This window comes from Panthera tigris, chromosome A1, assembly GCF_018350195.1.
Source record: "Panthera tigris isolate Pti1 chromosome A1, P.tigris_Pti1_mat1.1, whole genome shotgun sequence".
Taxonomy (NCBI): domain Eukaryota; kingdom Metazoa; phylum Chordata; class Mammalia; order Carnivora; family Felidae; genus Panthera; species Panthera tigris.
In genome coordinates this window covers 189,042,671-189,053,903 of record NC_056660.1, presented here as the reverse complement: position 1 = coordinate 189,053,903, position 11,233 = coordinate 189,042,671, and the positions used below count along the sequence as shown (strand labels likewise).

At 36.0% G+C, this 11,233-nt stretch overlaps 1 protein-coding gene across 3 annotated transcripts in view; it reads right to left on the bottom strand.

Moving 5' to 3' along the window:
- Positions 1-797: 797 nt before the first annotated feature.
- Positions 798-11,233, bottom strand: part of CLINT1 (clathrin interactor 1) — a 58,941-nt gene continuing 48,505 nt past the window's right edge. The window contains exons 9-12 of one of the 3 annotated variants that reach the window (XM_042993582.1): positions 9,666-9,740; positions 5,574-5,866; positions 3,547-3,751; positions 798-2,549 (exon numbers count right to left, since the gene is read on the bottom strand). In XM_042993582.1, the coding sequence (XP_042849516.1) occupies positions 2,203-2,549; positions 3,547-3,751; positions 5,574-5,866; positions 9,666-9,740 (920 nt within the window). In that variant the 3' untranslated portion in view covers positions 798-2,202. The remainder of the gene's footprint in view (positions 2,550-3,546; positions 3,752-5,573; positions 5,867-9,665; positions 9,741-11,233) is intronic. The other 2 variants (XM_042993592.1, XM_042993601.1) reach the window with 2 other exon arrangements.

Below are 11,233 nucleotides of genomic sequence, written 5' to 3'. Positions count from 1 at the left end.
CAGACTTTTCTTTGAAGTATCATTTAGTGACCCCTTCAGTAACAAATTGTTAAACTGGATGGACCCCTAGCGAGGCAATTCTTTCATGGGCTCTGAAACAAAACACACTGGTAAGACAGCAAACTGTACGTTGAGGTGCAGTAATACGTGTGACAGGGCTCCCTTTGGTCCTCGGATATAGGAAGGAGGCATAGTACAGGAAATGCTTTAGAGATAAATCTTATTTTATTAGAAAAGCATCTTTAAACACAAAAGTTTGGAAACAGTATTTATTTGCTCCAAGAATCGTATGTATCTGAAAAGGCGATGCTACACCTCTCTGTTTAATGAGAACATTCATTGAAGATTATGGGTTTTAAGTATGAGTGAAGATCTCCGTGCTGCCACCAGAGCCTGGCTTGACTGCTCTGAACTAACTACACTTGAAAGCTCCTATTCTTTGAAACCAATTTAAACACATTGAATTGTTGAAAGATTAAAAACCACAGTCAGCTAATTACACTCTCTCTCATCTCTTATTCAGCAAATGAATCACTTTTCATTACCACTTAGCTGAAGTACATGAATTTCTGCCTAATTAGAAATGTTGTAGATGGAACATTAGCAAGAATGGAGCGGGTCAGGATATCTTTGCTGCTTCATTTTTAATTCCTAACAGTAGAGTCTGAGAGGAAAGAAGAGAGAAGTCATTAAATAATTTTAAATTATTTATAAAAATTACTTTGCCCAAATTATAATTATTTTTTCCCCAAACGGTCTCAAATGTCTAACAGAATGAAAGAAAAAGCAGTTCAACATTGATTTTAATGAACATTTTAATGTTATGTAGAACAGAACTTTATGAATACAATGGAAACAAAGTTTTATCAATAAAAAAAAATTTCAACACAAAGTGGGGAGGTAATAATTTGATACCTATATTATAGTATTTATTTTTAAAAATATTCCCAGCTTGAGGGTGAAAACAATTAATTTTGCATTCCAAACTCTAGAATCATGATTTTCATGTGAGCTTAACGCAGAATTACAGCAGGAAAACAAAAACACTTTAATTAATTTCCTTTATTTGCCATTAAATCAATAAAATCTTTGACTGCTACAGGTCTCCTTTAATAATATATATTTAACTCCTCTCTATTGGAACCATATTGCTAATGCCATATTATATACACTCAAACCAAAACAAAACAAATATTGTATAAAATCTAAAAGCCAACATCGTTGAATTCTAACATTTATATTTAACTTAAGGTTTTAAGAATTTTTACCTTTTCAATTTTTTGAAAAGACACCAAAAAAAAAAAAAAAATAAATATTTTTCTCTTTTGACTGTTCCTGACTGATAAATGGTGGCTACAGGGATAAACACGGAAGGAAGCCTCGCCAAGTTAACCACTGCAAATTGTAAATAATGACTGCTAAAAACAAACAAAAACTCTGGAGGGTTTTTTTTTTTTTTTCTTTTAAAGGAAACCATAGAGCAGTCCTGAAAAAAATATTTTTCCTAGTTCTGCAAAGGATAATTATAGCAGAAGACATGGGAAAAGTCCCACAGCTATCACCAATCGCTTAAAGAGGTTTCGTTACAATAAAAATTTGGATAGTATAATAGTAATAGCAGTGTTGCTGGAACATTAGCAAAAGTATATACATTCCAGTTACCTTTGATTTAGCCATAATCACATATGTATGCCTTTTTTGGACAAAAATATATATTTTTATAAAAAACTGATCATCCAACTTTAATGATTTCATTTATGGACTCAAGAGTGGTAGTAAAAGGAACAGACCCAATTATGACAAGGCGATTCAGGGACAGAAAAATCAAGTTCCTCAGGAAAAGAAAAGTATAAAATTAGAGATTCAAACACATTTATTCAGCCCTATTCCAGACTTCCCACAAATCATGATGTTAAAATGGGCTCTTCGATTTATAAAGGCTTTCCAGGTCTCACTACCCCATGTGTGGTCTATTCTTACTGGGAAAAATGATTTTTACTGCCTCATCTGAAGTGCCCTTGCCTGTCCATCTGAAATACTAGATACTTCACTTTTATAAAACAGCCTTTTTTTGGTTCTTTATGTAGGTTTAAATTTTAATTAATTGATAAAAGAAAGGGGAGTTGATTAGCATTTTCCATCCCAACATCACCTATCTTCACCGCTAAAAATCCTTCATTCAATCTGCTCCTTTACAATCTCTCATTTGCTAAAGTTGGCGAAATTTGCAAAGGCATCTTGCTTGGGTTGCACAGTTCCAGAAGTCATGGCTAAGTTGGGCATGCCCATTCCCATTGTGCCTGCCAGGCCCATCCCAGCAGTTGACATCCCTATGTTCATGTTCATGCCCATCATACTCTGGTTCATCATTGGAGTATTTCCAAGAGGGGCCATTCCCATTGTGCCAGTCATCACACCAGGCATGCTCATAGGCATGGGTCCCCCCATCAAAGGGTTAGTTTGGGGCCGGACAGGAAGTATGTTTGATGGAGAACTGAGGTTCACAGCTCCAAAACTTTGAGTCATCACATTCATAGGTTGTTGCATATCTACCAGAAGAAAAGAGACAAAAGAACTTCACATTAGATTCATCAAGCAGAAGAATAAAACAATCTTCTTGACCATCAACACTTGTAACTCCTAATAAAATTCTTTTATGGTGATTTTACAAGGTAAGTCAATTAACTTGCACTATTTGCTCTAGAAAAATACTCTGTGGCTGTTAACTCTGGTTTCCCAAAGATGCAGAAACAGTTAAGAGTGGGCTGGGGGAAAACACGAGGCAGTTTGATATCATTCTGACAGAATTTAGTGTTGAATCCAACCTGACCTAACAAGTTGTCAGGAGCTGTTGTGTATCAAAAGCCTTAAAAAAGTTTATACCCTTTGACTCACTCTATTTTTAGAACATTACACTAAGGAAGAAAAACACAAGTACAAAGATTTATATAAAATCATGGAGTTATTTACAATAGCAAAAAGCCGGGAACAACAGAAATAACCAACAATAAAGAAATTCAACACTGGTATGACACATACCTATAAATATCTAAAAATCATTTTTTCTTAAAAATATTAAATACAGGAAAATGATAATTTAATGCTGAATGACAGCTGCAAGAAACAAAACAATATACATAGAGTGACTTCGAGTATTAAAAATATGGTTAGAAAAGATAGAAAATACGAATTAATAGCGATTATCCCTGGATTACGGAGGTGAGATGATTTTTGTTTCCTGGTCATATTTAATTATATTTAAAACATTTTCTACAACAAATATTTTTATTTTAGTGATAAGACTCCCAAAACTCACCATAATACATACACAATCATGTTATTATGCCAAGAGCAGGATACAAAGTAATCTGAATATGCCAGGGTGTACATCAATCATTGGGGGGGGGGAGGGGAATCCTAAGCGATACACAGTTGCCTTTAGTACAATCAATGTCATGTATTTTTATTTCATGGCTTACACTAGTCTTGGCACAAGGGTAAAGATTACAAGTGCACAAAGAAGCAAGTTGTCTCATGGTAACTTACTCTGCTGTTGAATCATTGTATTGAGTGATGGCTGCTGGGGTTTGGAAGGCTGCATACCGGGTAGTAAATTGTCTAGGCTGATGTTCACACTGGGGTCAGACCAAGTAGAGGGCAGGGTTTTGCTGACTGACTTCTGGACCATATCTGTATTCTGATTATAGAGAGGATTAGGCTTCTGCAGCACTGTGCTAACATTTTGCAAAGGCTGGAAAATAAAAAAATGCTCTAAAAATTAAACATCTGCTCAATAAAGGTTATCAAATGGCAATTTAATCACAGTAACTCCAGATATACATGAGACTTAGTAATAAACTCTTGAAACCAAAAGAACCACAAATGTTCTAGGCTAAATTCTTCAAGCTGAATCACTAGCCTCCCCAGAATGTTCCTCTGAATCCCCAATCATGTTTGGGGTGAAAAAAAAACCCAACATATTTACACGAACAATTACCCTCCCATCACCCAAAGTCTAGAAGCCACCATCCCAGGGCCATTGCCAACTTCAGGTTAGTACAGCTTTAAGGAAATATACAAGTGGAAATTTATTCTTACAAGATAGAATTTAGGACATGATTTCTCATGTTATAAAAAGCAAAACCATCAAAGCGACAAATTATATTGCACAAATCTTGACTGACATGTTCCTGCTCCATGTACACTTCTATTGCCTAAAGTGAGCAACACTAGCGGAACTTGATATATGGGGACCAGTTCAGGAGAAAGGAGAAATTCAGGAGAAAGAAGCAGGGATGCCTGGTAGTTACTAAGGATAACTATGAAAAGGGTAGACGAAGGGAAATGAAAAGGAACAGGAAAAATAATTTAAAATGTACCAGTGCAAAGAATTACAACACAGCTGCAATTAAGACTGCAAGTAAGTAGACTGGCTTTACACTTAGACCACATGAAAGACTCTCAAAGAATCAACTGGCTTGGGCTTATTTAGTGGTGCACCGTTCAATTTAATGGTACTGGTGTGCCCTTGATGTCCTTTTCTTAATATTAGGTCCAACTTGTTATGCACAACAGTCACCTTTCTGCTTCTTTCTTCTCTTCCTCCATCCCAACACCCAAAGAGGAGAATCTACATATTAAAATGAGTAATTAGTATCATAAAAAATATTCAGAATTGCTCGAATCAAAAACAGCAAGCTCCTGGTATAACTCAGGCACATATATTCTAACCCTGTGTTTGTCTGAATTCCAAATTAATACTAGGTAATTTAGATTTAACTGTAAAAAAGTGAATTAAAAAATTCCCATTTAGTGGTTTTCCTGTATGAAAATGAGAGTTGAGGGGTGCCTGGGTGGCTCAGTCGGTTAAGCGTCTGACTTCAGCTCAGGTCACGATCTCGCGGTCCGCGAGTTCGAGCCCCGCGTCGGGCTCTGGGCTGATGGCTCAGAGCCTGGAGCCTGCTTCCGATTCTGTGTCTCCCTCTCTCTCTGCCCCTCCCCCATTCATGCTGTGTCTCTCTCTGTCTCAAAAATAAATAAAACGTTAAAAGAAAAAATTAAAAAAAAAAAAGAAAATGAGAGTTGAAAGAAGAGCCTATATAAAGATTACATAATGTAGAACAGGCCCAAAATAGGGAAGAGTATTCGTCATTTTAGAGACTGATTTTCTATATTAGTAACGATTGCCTATAACCACTGAGTGACACCTCTTTAAGGATCAGAGATTTTACTGAGTGAATATAGGCCACGGGTGAAGCAATAGCTCTATTCCTTCTTAAAAACAGTTTTTATTAAACTATTAAATACAAAATTATTTATTAATTCAATAAATTTTTATGAAGTGACTCCTCTGTGTAAGGCATCACGTTTCGCTTTGCATGGCCTACAAGATGGGTGAGAGGCCTTGCCCTCTAGAACCTGAATGACTATAGTAGGGGAAAAAAATGTAAGGTAAATGCAATGTGCCAAAACAACCTATGTATGGCTTATTTTTCTATTTCATGTTAGTTTATCATTACATCAGTTACAGAATCTCAGAGATGAGGAATCTGCAAGGGACACAGACAACTTACCTGTGATCTTGACATGGGCAACCCCAGGCCTACAGTATTAGTGCTCATCATGGAGAAATTCATACTCTGGGAAGATGTCATGGTTGCCTGGGACGAGCCCATAAGATCAAACAGGTCTGAAGAATTTGAGGCAGCTGGAGGCGGGCCTAAAGCTGATTGTGAGCCACTGACAAGTTCCACAGCTGGCTGTGAGGCATTGCCAAAGAGCTCACCGCTGGAGGCAACAGGACCTGATGGGGCTTGATTAAAGGCACTCCAGTCACCAAAGTCTCCATTCCCACTTGTTGCTGTAACTGAGAAAGAAAGGACAACAGGGGTAAGAAACTTTCTGAAATGCACAGAACAAATAGAACAGTCTACGAACTGAAACAAATTAGAGCCGATCTGTGTCCACCCAGATTAACATCTGCATATACCATCTCCATCTGGACATTATTTTTTCTCACGAATATTCCACAAATGTTAACAAGGTGGCAAAGGAAAAAAAATCCACATATAAAGTAAAATTCACCTCATAGCAGGTCTGGGGTGATACGTAGAAATTACAATCAAAAGTTTCTTCAACCTGAGTTTGCATATTAAATATGCTGCCAGCTCAACAAATATGAAAAGGAAAAAGAAAACTTACTTGGTAAAAGTTTTTTTGGGGAGATCGAGAATCCTCATGTGAAGAGACACTCAACAAAATTAGAGAATTCAACTCATTTCACCCATTCATTACTTGGAAAGGTTCAAAGAGAAATCAAACTATGACTTACATGGTCTCAAGTAAATAAAAACTCAAATTCATGACATTAAATTTATAAAAAAATGAAAAAAAAAAAGCACAGAGAAAAGGACTCAGTAAAATTAAGAGTAGGGTTAGTAAATTTCTGCAAGAAGTTCTCACTCTTTTGGCCATGCTTCCATTGACAACACAAGGGCTACAGATAGCCACGGTATAACCCTAGCACAGCGCTTGCTTCCAGTGGGACTGTTCTCTCACTCTCTCTCTTTCATCTACCTATCTAATCTAGTCTATCCATTTATTTAAAAATTTTTTAAGTTTATTTATTTTGAGATAGAGCAAACAGGGGAGGGGCAGAGAGAGAGGAAGAGAAAGAATCCCAAACAGGTTCCATGCTATCAGAGTGGAGCCTGATGCGGGGCTCAAACTCACCAACTGTGAGATCATGACCTGAGCTGAAACCAAAAGTCAGACGCTTAACCAGCTAAGCCATCCAGGCGCCCCTCAATTTATTTATTTAAATAAAAAGCAGGGTACAGTCTTAAGAGGGGAACTCAATGCTAATATTTAAAACAAAGGGAAGGGGCGTCTGGGTGGCTTAGTCGGTTGGGAGTCTGACTTCGGCTCAGGTCATGATCTCACGATTCCTAAGTTCAAGCCCCGTGTTGGGCTCTGTCCTGACACCTCGGAGCCTGGAGCCTCTTTCGGATTCTGTGTCTCCCCCTCTCTCCCCTGCTCATGTTCTGTCTCTGTCTCTCAAAAATAAATAAACATTAAAAAAATTTAAAAAAAAAAAGGGAAAACCCCTCAATACTACAAAGATAATTACAACAAGTTTAAGATTTAATGCATTCAATAATGTAAAAGTTGTTAAGAGGTTAATTGACAGATGGACTACAATGCTTAACAGCATGGATTTTGTACCTTACTAGCTAAGTGACCCTAGGCAAGTTACATAACCCTCTCTGTGTCTCACTTTGTAAAAAAAATCTAAGTTGTAAAGATTAAATAATATAATATACAGTAAGTGCCATTTATAGTTTGTTATTGTTACTATGGATTAATTGTGAAAACACAGGGGAGGACCAAAGGTACCGCAATCTCTTTCATTTAGGTATGCCAGAAAAAAGTGTAAGTCACGCTTCTATAAATTCTGCAATACATCTACTATTTGGAACACAATAAATATAAAGGCAATTGATACTTAAAAATGTTCTTTTTTAAGTAGACTATGCATGATTCTAAGTAAATAAACCTTTCCTTAAGAAAGGGACAAATAAATAAGAATTAATGGAAGTTGAAAAAGCAAAGGTGAAGAAAGAGCTACATATAAACTGTCATCTGAAAGAGAACAGTATATATTGCCAAGTTAAAAACACCGTCACTCTGTTCTCCATGTTCACTTACAACTTGGAAATACATTTTGTCTAGCCTAAGGGTAACCAGCCATTGCAATACTGTCTCTCACTATGCTAAATATCTAAAGAGAACAATAACATTAAGTCTTTAAAATTATTTTCTTCTATTACCATATTAAAATGTAAGCCCCTTCAAAAGAAAATAAGTCACTTAGAAAATCCACACTCTACCAACAATTTAATACAAGAACTGGGCTAATCTTCATTACCTTAGGGTTTTACTATAAAACATGTCTTTGATCTTCTTTACAAAAAAGAGACTGAATTAAGAGTTTTACAATTAGTTGTATATATTAAACAATTTAAACTAATTTAAGAAAGACTGCTGGATAAAGGTACTTTATGCTGATATTCTATTTGCTTGATCTATAAAACAGAGTAAGAATGGAAACTGGGGCAAAATGTGTTGCCCCATCTGAAAACTTTATCTGAGATGATTAATCATAGGAAGAAGAGATTTCTAGTAGGGCATATATTGTTCAGAAATGATTAATCATTGTTGCAACAGTTTCAGCCCCTTGCGTAATGGTGATCAGGTTATATTAATCACATGCATACAGATGAAGAGATGTATCACTTAGCAACATTAACATATTCGAATTATTTGCATAGTAGGCAAGTTTATATACATAAAAACTTTTGAGAATTACACAGACAGTCTGTAAAATTAGGGCAATGTTTATCTTCCACTTGACTTGCCTGAAGTAAGTTATTAACCCTTAGAGGGCATAACCACGCTTTTGAAATGAAGTTAATTACTCCACAATTCTGGTTTCTGGGAAATACTCAGAATTTACACAAGTAGGCTATCAAAACCCCAGATGATTAAAACCTATGCATCTTTCTTCCTAAATCCTCACAAACCTCAATCAGGCATTAGTAAATATAAATTTTAATTCCATTAATCGAATGGTTACTGTACCTGAAATGAGTAAGGCTCACTCAGCTAAATTACACATTTTTCTCCCTGCCTCACTTCATGTTTAAAAGTTATAACTAAATTTTCATACTCTCTCTCAAACTTCAGACTGATTTTATACAAAAAAACCTTATAGCCAACTCCTTTATAACTTAAAGAAGAAAGGACACTTAATGAACTTAGTCCCTTTCTATACACTTTTATAGACATTACTCTGTCCTTATAAAGAACCATGTCAAGTGATGTTCCTGATTCTAAAGTTGGGAGGCTCAGAAGCTTTTCCAAAGTTAAACAGCTACCATAGTATATGGCAGGGACAGTAAGGTAAAAAATAGTAACGAAGAAAGGGAAAAAAAGACAAGCGCTTCATTTCAATCCCTGATGTTTAAACCTACGTTGTTAGTTACAGGTAAAGATTTGATATCTGAATATACTGCAAAATGACCACTACGATAAGTCTAAGGCATTTTTAAAATTTCTAATCTGACATGAAGAGAAGTTTTGCCTGAGGTTCAATTGCTCACTATTTAAGGATGTGTCAAAATGAAGTTTATTTTTTTACAGAAATCCTCTTAATATATTTAAATCACAAAGAAATAAATTTTACTAAGATAGTCTGCCTAATCCCATCCTTGGGATCATAACATATAAGCTAAACATAAACCATAATATTCATCCCACTAAACTGAGATTATTTACACTTATTCACACTCCCCACCCAAACTGCCCCGCCCCCCAAAACTAAACAAGAGTCACTTATGAATAAGAGCAATTTTATTTAGGTGTGCCTGCCTGAGTAGTTTACAACCACATTAATCCATTTGGCACATTAAGACACTGACCCAGTAAAATACTTTTGTGAATAAATCCTTTAGGATTTAGGAATGATAAATATTACAAGGAGTAAAATACCAAAATGAAGCTGATCTGGTGGGGAAGGGAGTTATTTGGTTTTGATAACCTTTTCTGGTTTATCAAACCTATTTGGTTTTGATAACCCCTAGATTTCTGACCAAATTGTATCATACCTTGGGAGGGGAAACTGCCTGATGCAGCAGCTGAGCCAAAATCAGCAAATCCTCCAAATAAATCAGCTGATCCTCCTAGAAATTAGGCATGAAGAAAAGTTAAACTGATAAAACCACAGAACCACTGACAGCAATTTCAGGAAGCCATTTTTGCACCACACTTAAAAACTACCCAATATTAGAGGCTCCAGAGCCATTAGAAAAGCTAGTTTGTAGGTCTAGGTTTTCATGTCACCATGTTCCTTTTAAACTACCACAAACTCTTACATTCCTCAGTTCTTTACCTTGTAAGTAATTGACACCACATTTGTGATTAAAGTTATCCCTCACTTACATTGCCTGAACATAGTGTGGACCTGTGGTTTATCCAGTCAATTATGCTCTTTGTAAGAATCTTCAGTGGATGCTAAAACCTGGGTAAAATGTTGCTAGGTAATAAGATACATAATCGCTAAACATCACCCCACAGACTACTCGGTAAATACAAAGGAATGAAACTACTTTTACAATGGACAAACTGAATGGATATCATCCTAAACAACTGATTAAATTTAATGTCACTAGTAATCAGATAAAATAGTATTCATGGGCTCTCTAATGCAAGGAACTCAAAAGGAGATCATCACCTGTGTTAAGAATTCCCACCAAAAATATTTAACCTGAATCTAATCATAAGGAATGAATCAGACAAATTACAAAGTGAGTGGCATTTTGCAAAACAACTCTCCAGATTCTTCAGAAAATGTCAACATCATAAAAGACAAAAAAGGCTGGGACTGCTAGAGATTAAAGGAGTCTAAGGAAACATGACAAGTACATGAAATGCATGATCCCTGATTGGATTATGGATTTTTAAAAAAGTGCTATCCTGAAGTGACATAATTGAGACATCAGGAAAATTTGAATATGGTCTGTATACTAGACAATACTGTTTAAATGTTAAACTTCCCAAGTATGATAACTGTATTGTAATTATTATAAAGAAGAATGTCCTTGTTGTAAGAAGTTATATGCTGAAGTATCCTGGGGGCAGAATGTCCTGGTATTTCCAATTTTCTCTCAAATGGTACACAATAAACAAATGGTATACAGCAAATTAAAAACAAAAAAAAAGATCTAGAGAGAGATAAAGAAAATGTGGCAAATTTTCTGTAGGTTTGAAATGAGATCCAAAGGCTGCAAATCAATCTCTGTGTGCATAACATCACATTCTGATAAAAATTTTTATTTGTGGGGTGCCTGAGTGGCTCAAGTCAGTTGAGCGTCTGACTTCGGCTCAGGTCATGATCTCGCAGTCCCTGAGTTCGAGCCCCGCGTCTGGCTCTGTGCTGACAGCTCAGAGCCCGGAGCATGCTTCGGATTCTGTGTCTCCCTCTCTCTCTCTGCCCCTCCCCAACTCACACTCTGTCTCTGTCTCTCAAAAATGAATAAATGTTAAAAAAATTAAAAAAAAAATTTTTTAATTTGTAAACATTATGTGGTTACAAATATTTACTTTCACCTACAAATTGAACAGTAATATTACACTCAATTTTAATATGCCATTTCTGTCAATTCAGTTATCAATG